Below are 17625 nucleotides of genomic sequence, written 5' to 3'. Positions count from 1 at the left end.
AACAACTATAAACTCTGAAAACACCAGATAATCCTTCACTAATCAGTTGTCTGCAACAGGACAGTTTGGATCCCTGCTGGAGACAAGGCAGACCACATGCATTGCCACTCAAGAGCCTCAGACAGTGGACTAATGGTGAGGAATGTGCTGGGCAGCCTCCAGCTGCTCCTTCTGTTGGGAACAGAGATGGCAACAGCCTGGTTATTTGCTCTAGTCTCAGCTCTAAGGTCAGAAATTGGATGAGAAAGGTTTGCTAGGTGGGGTTTTCACCATTTCACACATATTTTGCCTTGCAAAACAGCTTAGCTGTTAGGACAGAACCAGGCACCACTGGAGAGTAATTTGTCACTTTTTTTTTTATTCCTGCTTCCCTAATATCAATTCTGACAGGCTGTAGCCTTCTGTAAATCCTTCTGGTGCAATTAGATGGATGACAAAGGCAACACAATGCAAATAAGCTAAGATAGCTAAAAATGAGTTGGTCCAAGTTGCCGAAACTGACAAGCCACACCAGATAACACACAACAGCTATTCAGGTCATCTTTGCTGTGTCTCAGTGGTGCCAAATAAAGCAGGTATATACTGCAGGCAAAAGGGTATCTTGCTACCTTAAGCAATAAGCATAGGCAGCAGCACAACATCCACCTCTGCTTTATTTTCCACCTCACTGAATGCTATGCAATTAGCACTGCTGTTCTGGTTGTCATTACTTTGTACACATCTAACCTTGACTTCAGTGTGATCCCCATTTCAAGGACAGTAAGTGGATTTGCTCTCATGCTGTCAGAGCTGTCAATTCAGTCTCACCTGGCTGGCTTACTGGTTTAGTTCCAAATTTTACTTCTGGACACTCCCTTAGATCTGTTTGCCTTTTATGCTGGTTTTCTTTGGTGTGGGGTTTTCTTTTTATTTTCTTTTTGGTTTGGATTGGATTTTTTTCTCTCTCCTAACTGGCTTCTGCACTCAAGAGCAATGGCAAGCCAGTTTGGAAGGCCAGGAACATAGCGTGGGGCAGATAGGATGAGTCACAGTACGAATCCTTGGCAAACAGCTTTATCCACTTTATCCACCAGAACTGTCCAGAAGCTTATGCTGACCTGGCCACGACATTTCATTATTCCCACATTTTAGTGGACTAATTTACAGAGCAACAGTGGAGAAAAAAATGTGCATTTTTAAAGAGAAAAAAAAAAATCATTAAGTCAGAAATCAAATCATAGATGTGTTTGGTCAGACAAACTCATGTGTTGCCAAATGTTCCACATAGTGCTAGTAAACCATTAGGCTAAGAAGACTGTGTGCCATCCTATTTTAAATAAACACAGAGCTGTTTCTTGCTGTCCTGTAGCATTACCAGGCACTTGAGGGTAAATCTCATTCTAAAATATTCTCACTCTTCCTATAGCAGTGACAAGTTTATTTAAAACTCAAAAATATTTTACATGATAACAATAATTCCCACTTGCTATAATATGGACCGAAGTGCGTTACTGATATACATATTTATGTGTGTATTACTGAGAGAACCTGAAGGAAGAATTACATTTTTCCACACACTTTTCCTACTACATTTTTTCTATGTTTTAGAACTTTTTACTTCTGGTTTTAGGGGGAAAAAAAAAAAAAATCTAAAAACTTACATCGGCTATAAGACTAGGAAAAGCTGTTTTTATTTTTCCCAAGCATTAATGTAATTTTGTTTATGGCATGAGAAAGAAAATACAAGCATCTACCTCCTGTGTCCCTGCCTCTAAACTGACAGGATAAAATAATCTACACACTACTTTTAAGTTTCGACAATTTCAGTGAAAATGTTCAGGTTCATTGTTCCAAATAATAGTACAGCTAAAAATACCCATTTTATAAATGACAGAGAAGAAATCTGTCTCTCCAACATAACACATGACAAGATTGAGGTAAAATGTTTTTCAGTTGATGCCATCTACTCAACCTGAGTCACACATTGAGGTGAATTGTTAAAGTGGCAATATTATCTCAAGTTTAGGTTTCTAGGAGACCATTTCTTCTTTCTTATGGAGCACATAAAACCATCAGGGAAACAACAAACTTTAGCTCTTCTAAAATATTGCCACCTTTTGCCTTAAATAACTTAAAGAATATGTTTACTTCAGCATAAAGAAATTGCATGAAGATCAGGGCTCATAGAGCAAAACAGAACAGAATCGTGACACTGTCTTTGCACCTTTTCTGCAGAGAAGGAAATCTTCATGGGTGGCATTGAGAATGTTTGACAAAAATCAAAATATCACACTACTGAGGAACGTTTCCAGTTCTTTAATTACCTTTAAATGCAATATGTATGGAATTAGGCTCATGTAGCAAGTAAAGGCAAATTGGTAACTTAAATTTATGTATTTTGCTTCTGTAATAAATTCTTACAGCTTCTTTTTTTTTTTTTTCCATACCGGTACCTATCATTTAAGGTCTATTCCAGCATATACAGTCCTGAATACGTTTAATGAAACCAACATGCCAACAGGAGACGAGGTTGCTCTTTGCTGACATTTCTATAATGTTTCATGGTTGTTGCAACATACCATAGTCTGAAGAGGAAAGTAAGTTGTGCTGATGTAAAGGAAGCAGCCCAATTGCAAGAAGAGACTGCAACATGGATCATGACATAATCTAAACTGTCCTGAATGCCAACAAAACCAAGAAGAAATTTAAGCTGAAAAGATAAATGCAAGAAAATGGAAAGAAATAACAGGTAACCTCACTGAAAATAGGAAAATACAGAAAGATAGACTGAAGAAAGAAAGTCAAAAGGAAAGTGGAAAAGCATGGAACTTGAGAAGATAGGAGTTAATGTAAGAGGTCAAATCAGTAGTGCATCTAATCTCCTATCATGTTTTGGGCTAGGCCAGCAAGACTATGTAGCTTCTTTCTCTCTGTTGGATCTGGCTTTTTCTGAAGAAAAGGAAGTGGACTGTAAATAAAACTCATTACAGTACATTACAAGTGGGACAATGATTTTGTCTGCTTTACTTATTGATTTATTGATTTAAGATTATTTTTTTTTTCAGTGGGGCAGTATTAGAAAGTTTTCTGCTCATTCCATGTTGACGTCTTTCTTAGTGTGTATAGATAAAACTGTGCAGAGATCTTGACAGGCAAAAGGGTGTATTCTTGTATCTGAAAGGTAAAGAAATGCTGCATAATAAAAATTCATTTATATTCGAAGAAAAGCTAAAAAGTTTAAGGTTGATCCTTCACAAACCAAGCTTTGTATTCTCTTTGCTGTCTTTCTTGTATTTCTAATCCCTGAACAAACTGAAGGCATCTATTAAAGGCTCCTGCCACCCTTGCCTAATTAACTTCGCAATTACCATAATGGCTTTGTCAAATTCATTTGTTTCACAGACCAGCTACACACAGAAGAATGCTCTTTTCTCTGAAGGGTACTCTGCCTCTTCAAGTAATTGGTCAACAACTACCTCTATGAATAGATTAGACAGATATGCAAAGCTGAACACTGGAAAAAAAAAATCATCCTTTCTCATGGGACACAGTCCTTCACAGATCACGAGTTCAAGGAAAACTACATCTTTAATTACATTTATATGCTTAGAGTACTACTCCTTTTTTGTTGTGGTCACTTATGTAACTAGAGTATATTTTTGTCTCATTTTCACATTCATTAGGTGATTTCATTTAGGAGTATGACTTTTTCTGAAAAGTGAAACTGGTATCCCCTAAGGCACACACAGTTTGCTGAGGTGGTGGAGGCCAGAGGACAACACATCTTATTTAAATCAGTTCTCTCATTTGCTTTTATCCACAAGAGTTAAACCAGAATGACTTTTGTATGCAGACAAACTACTAGAGAGGAAGTTGATATGGTCAATACAGAGCAGCCTGACCAAAACCATGAAATCCACCACAGGCTTCAGGAAAGGAAATCAAGTCACAGAAGAGATAAAATGCAGCATTAGATATTTTATTAATTTTGTTCATATATATTGGAATGAAAGCAAAGAATAAAAGATATAAACAAAAGAAGTGGGTCAGAGGAAAGAAGTAGAAAGGAGAACTAATAAAGGTAGGAAGGTAAAAGTGTCTAGTGGATGAGAAATTTGACTGAGGTCCTTTTTCACTGTATTAATCAAAAAGGGGAGAACCAGGAACTACAGCTGACACTGACAGTAGGAACAGACATATTAATGAAGCCAGTGACTCATTTCTAAGAAAAATTGGAAGATTTAAGACAGGACACATCTATGCCTTTTGCAGTGTTAAAAAGGTTGGCAAGTGTTTAGTAAAGCTGAAGAAATCTAGTTTCAAGAGAGTGGACATTTGAAAGACATAAGCTCTGTGTTCGTAAGAGCAATGACCTGTCAGTGTAATAAAAGAAACCAATAAAATTTATTAAATAATATTCATTCTGGTTAGCAAATGCTGAATCTGAGAGAGATGGCAGGAGTTCTTATACTAACGGAGGAGCAGCAAAGTGAGGTAACTAGATCTGGTTCCTGGCACAGAGTTGTTAAGGGAGTGAGAAGCATGCTGAGATAGCCGTCAGATCACAATACAATATTAATAGGTGGTTGCTCTTTAGGAAGGCCAAATGAAAGATAAACATGATGAGGTGGCATTGTGAATTAGTGGTTTAGGAGGCTGTGAAGGAATAAGAAATGACGGCGAGGACAAAACAAAGTGTGGATCAAAAGCATGTCAGGAAGGGCTGTAAAAGATCTTAACGCATCAGTGAAATAAAAGTCTTTTAAATTGTCACAGCTTCATTTTGTAGTATGGAGTCACTACACAGATCAAGGTGGAAGACAACAGACCAATACTGCAAGTGTTATATTAACAAATCCTCTCTTTCTAATAACATTGGGTTTGATGCTTTGAAAGTATGATGTTGCTGAAAGTACATGAATGCATTGGTATCAAATGAAAACATAAAGATGAAAGCTGAACTCATAAAATATAGGCTATTCAAAGGAAAGAGTAGAACACCTCACAGTCTGAATTGCTGACTTTACTATTGACACGTGGTATGGCAAACCTATTGGCAGAGATAATAGCTCATCTACCACTTTAAGAATGTACCATGTGTTTCTGGACAACAGTTACATAACAAATACATATAATGAAAGTAATTTAACCTTTAATAGGCTGACTAGTCTGACCTCAACAGCAAACAGGGAATTAGAACAATTTGTGAAGAAAAAATGTTGAAGAACAGAAATGGAGTAAGTCACTGGAAAGAGGGACAAAGTGCAGTGGATATTTACCAAAGGGTGTCAGGCTAATTTGATATCAAATATATAATAACAGTAAATGCATAATGCTAGAGAAATGTGATGTATCAGTTGCTTGGAGCTTATTTCCAATGATATTGGAAATACATGAAATTAGACAGAATGGAGAAAATAGTTGTTTTGGTAGAAACTTTATTAAGCGTCTAAGAACTAGATACAGAGGAGACTATTGTTTGGGCTGAAACATCAATGCTTAGCCTAAAAAATTCCAGTGAACTCTCTCCACCATAATTTTTGAGACTCCTTGATATTTCCACTAATGTCACCTTATAAAGTAAATGTGACCATTGAATTAATAAAATTTGTACATGGCATATTATTCATCACTGAAGGGAGGACAATGGGTATTTAGAACGTTTGAAGGAGGAAGGGTGGAAAATGTATGGTAACATTTAATGTTGAATACATAGAGTTTTAAGACCTAGATTGAACAATTATTCATATAAACCTAGTAATTGGAAATTGCAAGTGATGAAGGAGAATGACTGCTAAATATCTATCACAATAGATGATTGATCAACACTGCAGCATGGCTGGGAAGAGTACAAATTTGATCCAAAGTCTGAAAAACAGTGCATTGATAGGTGAAAAGCTGCAAAAAAAAAAAAAAAAAATAGTTATGCTAGTTTAAATTCTTATCTGGAATCAAATTCTGCCTGGGCACACTCAGGCAGTATGAATTCAAACGAGAACAAGTGTAGACACGAACTACTAATGTTACCAGGTAACTGGAGGTTATACACTTAGATAAGAATTTGGAAAAGTTTGCTCAAATGATAGCTGTGAGGATGTAGGGTTATCTTATTAATGTTTTAAGGTGAACATCAAAGAAGAAAATTTGTTATTTGAAGCTAAGAAACAACACTTGAAGCATAAGGCCATGCAATGGCTGTGAATAAACAGGGAGAATCAGGAGAGTGTTTTTTGTAGCAGGAAGATAGGGTCCAAAACTGCCTTGCAGTAATGAGCTTTTTTAAAAATTAAACTAGATAGACCTACAGAAGATTGCCTGATGTGAAGAAATTGGAATAGAGGACAGTTTAGTTCATTGCCTCAAGAGATCCCTTTCAGCTCTGAGTACTTGACTACACAACATCTATCAGCACCTTTTGTAATTCCAAAGCATTCCAAAACATGCAATCCAGAAGGAGTTTAGCTACACATCTCTTGGCTATCAGCTGTGGAGAGGAATGCTACACTCCTTAATGTAATACAGAATACCTTTTGTATGAAGTTATAACACGTGTTCCACACGCTTCCTGATTTCCAGCTCATTTCCACCATACATGTTGATGCAGAATTGGGTATAGTGGAATCCCAACCCTTTTGGGATTCCACAATACAGAGAGGAATGAAGAAAATTAGCGCTGAAATAACTAACGTAAGTTCCAAGCAGTTTTATTTTTTTTTGTTTGTTGTCTGTGTATTTCAGAACCTGAATCAGCTGATGGACTAAGCTCATGGCACAGCGCAATTTTAAGCTTTCCTTGAAGGAATAAACTCTTGAGGTTCTGATGAGTTTTCATAGGTAGGGAGAACGATCCATCTTGAAACTTTTATCACCTTTGAACTATTTAGCACTTGCAGACTGCACTGTACACAAGCTGAAGGGCTAGTGTGATAAGCCACACACATGACTTTAGAATTACACTAAACTGCCGACTAAGCAAGTTTTGATTTGGTTTAATTATTTCCACTTCTTCAACTGTTCAAAAAGATAATAAATTGAGTTCAGAGATAAGAAACTGCACTATACAAGGAAAGGCAAACTATATATGTCTTAAACATTGATGTAAAGTTTGAAATTTACCTTAGGTAACAAATATTCGTCATCTCACAACAATGATATACCTTCATTTTGATATAACACATTCATTTGACCTTCATCCTGTGAGTTTCCTTAACATGAAGCCAGCTATCTGTTATTCCTTATTTGACCTTGACAATCTGAGTGCCTATTTTAACAGGTACAGGGTACCTTTAACTTCTGTGACTTCCCAGTGAACTTTTGAATGTGAAGGCTTTCTTAGTAACCTGCCCTAACTTAGTAATTCATACTTACACAAACACTCAAATAACCCAGTTTGCCAGCTCAGAAAGAGAAAGGAATCAATCTTTAAAGAGAGAGAGAGAGAAAGAACAATAATGCTGCGTTTCTTAATTTTGCAAGATTGATTTTAGCCAACATCAAGAAATTTATAAATGAAAGCAGGAAAATCCCTGTTAGTTCTGTCTGTCCTTACTGCGTAAATCCCCTGCGTTTTTCTTACAGAGGATGACCCTCAATGACTAAAGCAGGGACTGAAAAAACAGCTGCATTGTACTGCAGACTCAAATCCTGCTACAGCTATAAGCTCTACGATTCAAACATAAATCAAACGTGATTATGCAGAAGGCCAGTATAATACTTAGTGTGAATTAAAAGTATGAGGAAAGACATATTTCTTCTGGGGTAAGCTTTTTTTTTCCCCCCCTAATTTAAACTGCCTAATTATGATCTCAGATGTGCTGAGCCTTTTAAAAAAATTATCAGCAATAAATTTGTGTAATTTGAAGAACTGTGTACGACAGTCCTCTTAAAATCAAATATATTCCACAATAAACTATAGGTGTTTCAACTATTGCAGTTGCTTATTACTTACTTTAGAATGCATGCTTTTTTCCTTTCTCTTAAATCATGCTGTACTTTACTCACTAATCTTTGCAAGGTTGTGACTAAGTGCTATTAAACAGTGCAACTTTCATTTTTTTTTACTTTCTGTAGAGTAATAATAATGCAACAGACCCAGAAAAGAAAAGGTGTGGTCACCAGTAATAATAATATTTTTTTTAAAGTGCAGCAAAATAAAAAAAATAAGGCTCATTAAGCACATTATTCTCAGCAATGATGTTTTCCTCAGCAATCTGTAGACACCTTACCTTGAATGTGAACAATTCTTTCATGCTCCAGACTTGAATTGTCAGAGTGAGGTTCAGCCCAGCAGATAGAAGTCAGCACCAGAAAAAGCAGACTCTTCATCTTTACAGTCAAAAGAATCTTCTTCACTATAAGGGCATCACATACAAAGAAGCTTGTGAATTTTTTGATACCTTCAGTGTTGCACTGCACAACTTATAAGCAATGGTCTTATGAGGGGTCTATAACATATTTAACCCACTCATCAGCTGAAAAAGTTACAGCAGCTACTAATTTTTTAGACATGAAGACTGGATGTTTTTATCACAGACTTTCATTAAATGAAACTCTCAATCCACATTTAACTCTGCCTACGCAGAAATGAAACATGAAAAAATAAAAGCACACACACAAACATCCATAAATCAAACTCCTTGCAAGATCATATGTAAGCAATACCTGTGTTTCAAAAAAAGGTTCTAGTGTACTTTTGCTTTTCCAGACTTACTCTAGATCTGGTCTGCAAATACAGTTAAAACAATCAAAGCTATCACTGTATCTACATCCACTGCATGATGCAATCTGCTGGTGACAGATTTTCAAGATTAAAACAATCTTCTCATAGGTTTTGGCATTTCAATCAAAACTGTAAGTTAACTTAGCAGTCAGGGTGGTAAGTTTGCTTGACCTAAGCAGTAAAGATTACAAAACGTTTCTTAGGCTGACTAGAAAGATCTATTTATTTCAGATCCACTTACCATTTTAAAAGATGCCTAAATACACAATGAAATGTTCGAAATCATGCACAAAGTAGGTTAGAGTTGTATATGCTACCACTGCAGTTGCCCTGATTGATTTTTCATTCACTTCTACCTAGAATGCTGACGCACCAACTTAGTGTGCCAGGTAGGGTCTCTGCAGTCAGCAGAGCTGAGCGCTGCAGGGAAAAATCTCTGCCAGCCTCTGAGTTGTAATTAGGCAAATGAAGACCTGAAATAGAAAAGGAGGCATAAAATGCAAGAGGTTTTATGTAGAGGGTTCAGGCTGCTGTGTGTTTTATAGGTATGATTTTTGTGACCCTGATTTCTTGAAATAAAAGGTAGCTATTTCCCAACTTTGCCTTTCAAGAGACTAGGATTTTTTCCCCAACCATCAAAGAGTGGCTACACTATTAACATACTTTTTCTGTGATGCAGTGACAAATTTATTTTTTCCCCCTTTTTCTCTATCAAGGTAGGAATACCTCAAAGTTGTAGTGCACTCTCAGTCAGAACCTGGGTCAATGTCTGAGCTTTGCAAACAGTTCCTGTCCCCAGACTTAACCACCTATGTGTTTCAAGTCTAGATTCAAATATCGTAATCTGAGCCAACCTCTATTACAGACTCAAATGCAGAAATGCTGCTTCTACATTTTCATAACAGAACATGCATGCTACTTGCCTGCGCTTCCATTTCTTCAAAGCGAGTTTGGGTGGGAGTTCAAAGCCAATTCAGCATCTCATACTCCTTACTGTGGAGTGTCTAGAGGTAGGACAAGTGCTGGCTGCACACTGTTTTCCAGGTGGTCCAAGCTCAGTAACTCAAGGCTCTCTGGCCACTCCCTCTTTCCTGGAAAGCAGACGACCTCCATTCCGGAGAGCAAGGACAGATGTGGCTCCCGCTGGAGCATGTCAACCTGAGCCTTGGCTAACCAGAGGAGTTGTATTCCTCCTGCATGGTGGGACCACCAGCCTGGCTGATGGAAAGGGCAGGGTACACTGGCGTAAAACCAGATGGCTCCTTCTCTCACAAATCTCAGCCCTGTCACATGATGTTTTTCCTTTAAGAGTGAAGAAAGCTTTAGGTTTGGGGTTTGGGTTTTTTTTGGCTCTTGACTAAAAACTGACAATTATTTTTTTTCTTAGTGGGGATGAGAGTTATTGATTTAGAAATAGTCTGGTTAACCAAGTATCTTTGATTTTGAAGGCAAAGTTTATTCCCACCTCAGTCTGCAGCCTAAAGCCTATGCTGGATGTAAACTTCCTGGATGCAGTAAGTGGGAGTAAAGCCCACGAGGGATGTACAGACTTGCTTTGGGAGCGCCTTAGCTGTGCATTAACATGTTACCTCTACCTCTTGCCACAAACCTAGTATTTTCCATGGTACTAGTGAAAAGATACAACCACAGTGAGAGGTGGTACTACAGCATCCCCATCTCCACCAAACTCTGTGTGCACAGGGACTGTAGCTCTATTGTGGAATAAGAAAGATATACCTTCTGGTTACATGGGTGGAGAACTCCACACATGCTGCCATTCTTTGTCAACTCCCTAATATGGTGGGGGAAAGTCTTCCATGTAGCATCATCAGATTATAATTGTCAAAACAACTAGTTTCAGGATTAGCCTGGTGCACTGCGTGGGCAGGATATACTTTTCAGAGATATTTGCCAGTACCTTCAAGAAAATATCATCTTACTTGATAGAGCTTATATGACAACATCACACAAGCGAGATGAGAAGAAGGTCAGCATGACTTCGATATCTTCTCTTCCTTTTCCTCTATTTCCTGAATGCAGCTGAACAATTTCAGATGTCACATGTTACAGACATGGTACTAAATCAGCCTTATGACCATCATGGGTTTTTTGAGGGATATGGTGGTACTTCAGCTTTGTTAATAGGCAAAATTTGCAGTGCTGGGCTTCTGGTTGCCACGGATAGAAAGGGCAGCCTAAAGTGTTTATTGTGTGCACAGGAGCACACACACAAATAGCAGGTGTGTGCATGTCTGTGCTCTGTTTGACTCTGGTAATGTTCATCTGCACCTCTAAGGTTTGTTTGTCAGACTGCACAGAACTATCAAGAACTTAAAAACTATTTTCCAGGAGAGCAAATGCCTGGTCAATGTTTTAGAAAATGCATACAACACATATCTTTGCTTAAGTCACCAGATGCTTCATACTTGAGGTCGATCAACAGAGAGTGAAGTTTTAGCTGGGCAGAATCATCATGTTGGGGGCCATTTCAACCGTCCATTTAAGTCTGAGCAGTTTTAAGGCTGCTCCCTTTTGTTGCCATGTTCAGCAGCAGCTGAGGAAATGTGGGTGTCTGAAGCAAGGAATACCCTGACCTCCTTTCACTTTCCTCCTTGGGATTCCCCATGATGGGAGCTGTGGCATCGTGCCAGAGCAGTGCAAAGCAATGTTACGAGGCCAAGAATCTGACCCCTGGTGTTTTGTAGGTCATCCAAAAAGCAATTAGCCAGAGGAATTCATATCCTCAGCTCCAGCCAAAGCAATAGAAGTTAGACTACATTTCTGCAGCAGCCAAGGAAGACCTTGGGGGAGACATGATAGGTGTGGATGTTTTTATATTAAAATTAATAAAATCTTTGCTGGGAGTAAGTGAATTTTTTGTAAGAAATGGTAATGATTAGTCACACTCAAGAAATTCGCACTGGTTTCAATTACTGCAGTTTATGAATCTGTTATCTCCCTGCACAGGGATACAAAGAAGCTGAAAAGTAGTTTTTAAAGGGAGACCTCAGGGCTCAGGAAAATGGTCAAGGTGACTGCACATTCAGTTTTAAAATTCTTAAGAATTCTTCATTCTTAGATACAATTTGAAATTCTCATATTAATTACCATTTTGTCATACTTATCCAGCTACAATTCATCTACTAGTGGCAGATCTAAAAGGCAATAAAGCACCGATGTTTGTAGTTTAACATAATATTCTGAAAATTAACAGAATGCCTTGAAGTAATTCAACTGCATAAGTAAAAAACATTTCCATGAAGGACAGAGTACTGAAAAATAATGTTACATACCAGTCTCTGTTTTTAATAAAATAACATATTTCTTATTTTCTATTGCAACTACTTTCTTGCTACGGAACATAAGAGCATCTACCGTGTAAAGAACAAAGGTCCAATTATCTCTACATTCTCTCTGACAGTAGTTGAAGCCTAAGGAATGTTTTTGTTCACAGGAGTTAATTTTTGTCTTACATTAAGACATGATGACGTCCTGTATCGAATGCTTACTTTTTTGAGAAGAAGATCCTCAGAAGCCTGAACTTACAATGGCGCAAGAGCATATGGTAGTTCACCCACCTCCTATGATCCTGCTGCTGACACTGTCATCCTAGTAAGATGGTGCTTGAACTAGATTTTACCTAACTCATGCAAAAATCTGTCTACTTTTGTGGAAGCATCCCTGCTGCTTTGGATCTTGCAGGGCTGTGATTCCCTCATAGCTACACAGGTACCCACAGGACCCTCAGAGAAGAGGGTATTGAAACAACATACTATGCCATCTTCTCATGTGTGTAACTTCATAGTGCAAAGAAGGTTTAGGAGGTGAGAAGTCCAAAAGCAGATACCTGTGGAAGAAGGAGATGAGGTACAAGTGCAAGAGACAGAGAGAAAACCTCACTCCTAGGGCAGACACAGAAGATTTCTTCATAAAAGCTTTTGTCTTTCTGTGAGGAAATATTTAATACAGTGAGACCCAGCAAGTAAAGACAGTAATCAGTAATATCTAACACAGGTAACAAAATCAGTAAAATCAGCCTCAATAATTTAGGGTTGAAATAACCCCCAAATGTATGGATTATTCACATCCTAGCACAAACTTGCTGTATAATTAAAGCCTTTACAGCCTCCCTCTCTGTAGAGCTCTGTTGTGTCTGGGAATTGATGTTAAGCACCAGAGAAGTATCTATTAATGAAACAAATTCATGTATTTTCAGGGACAGGGTGTCAGCTGCAGTAATTGAGAGTCTCTTATCTTTAGACACTGGTAGTAGATAATAGAATAGGATGAAGACCAGTCTAGGCATATACTCACACACTCTCTTCAATAGCTTTTCCTGAAACTAGAATACTTCAATCTAGCCAATTACACAAATTTCTGGTATCAAACAACTGGTTCAAGCCTCTTAAAGGTCATACCTTATATATATGTATAGACACCCAGGTTTAGGCAACTGAGTCAAGACACAAGGATGGAATTCAGCTCCAGATCATGGACACCCAAGTCAGTGTGTCTGTATATAAATTTTTTACCTTTCACTTAGGAGTATAAGGTATTGTTACAGTCATTTTACACCTAACCACTGTGGCCACTGGAAGTTAGATGTGTGTTTAGTTGACCTAAGATGTCTTTTTTCTATTCATTTTTGTCTTTGAATAACTTCATCTACCTACAGTGTGACCTCTTTGGAAAAGTGGGAATTGTGGGCTTGAATCTTGCATACTGACGTGGAGGGCACATTTTACATAGCCTCTTTGGCTGAGTGATCTAACAGAAGGCTGTTTTGCAAACAAAGTACAGATGCAAATTTGTTTAGTTAAGGACTCATCACTCAAGATTAAAGGGACAGCAAGGGACAGAGGTGTCTGAAGTGTAGGTTTGGCTCAGGGGTTCCTTACAAACCATGATTCAGAGTCCCTCACATAATTAGCAATGTTTTTGGCTAGCTCTTCCCACTCAGTATGATAAGCAATACTTTAAGAAACAAATAGTCATCTTTCTATTGACTGCAGAAGAAGGGTGAGTGTTCTGACTCATCCTGGTAGCACTGACACACTTGTTTTAGATATCCCAGTGCCAGAAGTAGGCATCTAAAGTAGGCAACAACAAAGTCAGCCTTACTCTTGAAGAGCACTTAGCTTCTTATAAGTATTTACAGTCTCCTTCAAAGAACTTCTGGTCTTCAAAGGCAAAAGTAAAATACTCCACTCCAGTGATAGACTTAAGACCTCAGTAAAATCAAATGAAAATCCGCTGCTTGACCTGGTATGCCCTTAAAACATCTAGCCTTGATTCTACTTTTCACTTACTTTGCTAAGACGACGGGTTCTACCCAGTGAAAAAGCCCCACAGGCTGATGGAATTAAGGCAAGACAGGTTCAGCAGACTGGTCCCCAAGTTAAATTGTTCCCACAAAATAAATTTTGCCAATGCCATGTCAAAAAGAAAGAACAATTGATGGCATAAGAACGATGTTTACATGCTCCATTAGAATGACTTAGAGCAAGCATTCCAAGACCTCCTCCCATGCTACTTCATTAGTTAAGGCAATTTGGAAATGTATGAGACTGTGTGACTCTTGGGGCCACCTAAAGTGCCAGATGGTCAATGTCTGGAGAACAGGCTGTCATAGTAGTTCCCTAACCATAGGCAGAACAGTTCAGTGGAAAAGCAGCATGACCATTCAAAGACATCTGGAATTCCCTGGAGTCTATTAGTTTCCTGGGAAGAATGCTGATAAATTGCTTGCAGGGAGAAAGAAAATATCTTTACAATCTTTGAAGTGTCTGCCTTGTCTTAGACATGAAATCTATTCCAGATACACAGGGTAACAATGGTAACAACACTTTTGACATTATTCATAGACTATAGCCAAGGTCATGTGGACTAGCTTTATGACTAGAACTTAGAAAATTTGGCACTCTAGGTTTAATGCAGAGAAGGATCATGCAAATGTGCTTCAGTTAAGGTCTATCATTGATGGAATACTGGTCACTCAGTCATTTGAGCAGTTTTCTTTCTTTTTCTTTATAATGGACTACACAAATGTCTTTAATTAAGGAATCTGGATGTTTTTGTTTGAAGTATGCCAATGGGATGTTCTCTGATAACACATAATGCAATACCATAGAAAAATAACTCTGTTCTTTGCTTTACAAAGCAGATCCGCTTGCTTGCAGCCCCTTCCTTTAGAGAAAGTATTTACACCAATTGCCACACATATTAGTGGTCTTCAAAGAACTTCTGCAGTCCAGCTTGAGAGCTGGCTCTCCAGCCAGATTGTGCTGATATGCTGACATTTTCTTCATCAAAAAGCCTCTTTTAGCCTTAAGCGTGCAAGCCTGGAGGTCACTGGAAGTCATTAAGAAAACCTGATCTCTCTCTCTCATTTTTCTTACCTCTTGGTCATCTTTACAAAGCTAGCTTTTTTCAAGCCCAGGTCCCCTCCTTCACTTACACCTCTTCTTCAAGGTGCTTTCTTGGTTGCAGATATACTTCCTAGTTGCCTGCATAACTTCTGCAAGGCCATTTACTTTGGGAAGTTCTGACAGAGTTTTTTATCAGCTTGTTTAACTTTTACCCTATCATGCGTCCAGTTCTGCCAGGTTTTTTTGAATGCTTGGATTTTTACAGGGACATAAATGACTTCAGTTTCTAGCAGTCTCTTCCCTGCCAAAGGTGAATGGAAACTAGGTGACTATCTTCTTTGGATCATTAAAAAAAATCTCATATATATACATCATTTGACAAAGTAGGTTCTTATAAACTGTTCTTTTGACCTGTTTATAATACTAAATAAAAATTTAGTTATATTATTATTATTATAATTGATGTCTTTGGGAATTTGAACTGCCTTTCTATATATGAACATGCAGTGCTAGATTTCATGCTTTAAATTCAATGTTTAGGACCATTTCTAAGCAGTCGGGGCAGAATTTTGGAGGTTTTTGTGTACAGTGAAAAGGCAAAAACTTTTTCTCAAAGCCCATTCCAGTGAGTGGACATTCTGACATTTAATTAATTAACATTAGATTGAGACATTTGCTGATGAGACTGTAAGACTGTTAGCTCACACTGGTAATGTTCAGGTTAGTGAGCATCAGAGCAGCACTTCTAACTGTTGCCTGGCCATTAAGCTGTGCCAGGGCAGGACCCAGGGTGACAAGAAACAAATTCTCTAAATCCTAGTCTCATTTCATAGTTTTCTCTGCTCATCCATCCTATAAACCATGCTGTGTTTTCTCCAAAAGTCCTCCTGTGCTCTCAGCCACCTAAAACCTGCCAATGTTTTGAATCAGACTGAGAAGATGTATTTAAGTGACCTAAGTCTTCTCCAGTTTCCAAAAAGTAAAAGTGTAAACTTGTTGGAAAAGCTGTTATTGCACATGAAAATCAAAACGAGCCTCAAACAAAACCCCCCTATAAGGAAAAGAAAAGAAAGACATTTCCTTTTTGTAAATATGGCAAAAAGGAATGAATTCAAGAGAAGACAGAAGAAAATCATATGCCAATACTGTATGTATGCCAATATGTATGTGGAAATTCTGTGTCATTGTAGACAACAGCTTTCTAAAGTCCTTCAAGCTTTTTGATAAGCCAAATGATCTAATCACAATTTAAAACTTAGTCTTACATTTTTTGCTTCAGAAATATTTTGAAATTTATGGGAACTGTAAAGTTAGGAAACGGTCCATATAATGATGATACCCTGAGACATGCAAATAGGCCAGATCCTATAGGTTTTAGCTAAGGGAGGTTCAACATTTCTGAGTACCCCATATTTAATTCAATGAAGTTCTCATTTCTTTTCCCCAGCTAAGCGGACTGTTCCAGCAACATAAAAATAAAAATTAAAAACATTAAGAGTGCTTTCACATCCTAGAAGGATCCTACTACGTGAGAGAACAGATGCACTGCCAGACTTACTGAGTGGGAGCCTGGTGCCAGCCTGCTGTAAGGAATCACAAGCAGTATACCATTTTTGGCATGGATCCTGGTGCAAAGCATAAAATGGGACTCCTTGTCCAGCCAACCATGAGTGCTAAGTCCTGGCTTCCCTCTCTTTTGTGGTCTGAGAATTGCATTGTTGGCACTCTCAATGTCATTGAGAGTGACTTTAACAAGCCACTCAGTTTCCTAAAGAAATAATAACAATGATATAATGCTCTGCATATTTTTAAAATTGCTATTACACATTGCCAATGCGAGTCCCCACTGAAACATTGTTTCTATAGAAGGTAAACACTTCAATTTTATAACAAACAAACAGCACTGTTTTCATCAAACATCTGCTTCTTACTGCAATGATATGTAAGTTTTCTTCGGGAATTTGGTCACGAAGAATTAGCTGAGGGTGCAGCCAGATCAAAGCCATATGGGGATCACTTATAAAAGCACAATTCTTTCAACAATTTTTTAATTGAATTAATCAGCAATCAATGGCAAAACATACTTTCTACTGAGATCAGTTATTCTTAAGAGAAGGAAGGTCTAGAGGTTAAGGCATGAGTTCAGACTCTGGGGGGCATAAGTTTAACTCTACCATTTCTACCCTTCATTTGGGACCTTGGAGGGGGGTGGAAGGGGTAGGGAGGATTGATTTGAGATATCTTAACTCACTCTCTGACACAGCGTGACAGCAAAAACAGAAAACTGTTGCTCAGAGGGTACTGTGAAAGTGGATATATTTAGAGTTAGAAGGAGCTCTTACATTGCTGCAATGAGACATATCAGTACCTAGAACAGAAAGGGACTTCTTTGTTAGGGGATCGCTTAGAAATACAGCACACTTTCATGTGCTGAAGGACAATGTCATAGTCACAGAATCATAGAATCACAGACTGGTTTGGGTTGGAAGGGACCTTAAAGCTCATCCAGTTCCAACGCCCTGACACAGGCAGGAACACCTTCCACTAGACCAGACTGCT

At 38.2% G+C, this 17625-nt stretch overlaps 1 protein-coding gene across 2 annotated transcripts in view; it reads right to left on the bottom strand.

Moving 5' to 3' along the window:
- Positions 1 to 17625, bottom strand: part of HAPLN1 (hyaluronan and proteoglycan link protein 1) — a 60987-nt gene that overhangs the window by 22629 nt on the left and 20733 nt on the right. For both annotated transcript variants that reach the window (XM_030512932.1, XM_030512933.1), the window contains exon 2: positions 8205 to 8330. In XM_030512932.1, coding sequence (XP_030368792.1) covers positions 8205 to 8304 — 100 coding nt within the window. In that variant the 5' untranslated portion in view covers positions 8305 to 8330. The remainder of the gene's footprint in view (positions 1 to 8204; positions 8331 to 17625) is intronic.

This window comes from Strigops habroptila, chromosome Z (assembly GCF_004027225.2).
Source record: "Strigops habroptila isolate Jane chromosome Z, bStrHab1.2.pri, whole genome shotgun sequence".
In the NCBI taxonomy this organism is placed as follows: Eukaryota; Metazoa; Chordata; class Aves; order Psittaciformes; family Psittacidae; genus Strigops; species Strigops habroptila.
Note: the sequence above shows the minus strand (reverse complement) of the source record. Positions and strands in the feature narration are given on the sequence as shown.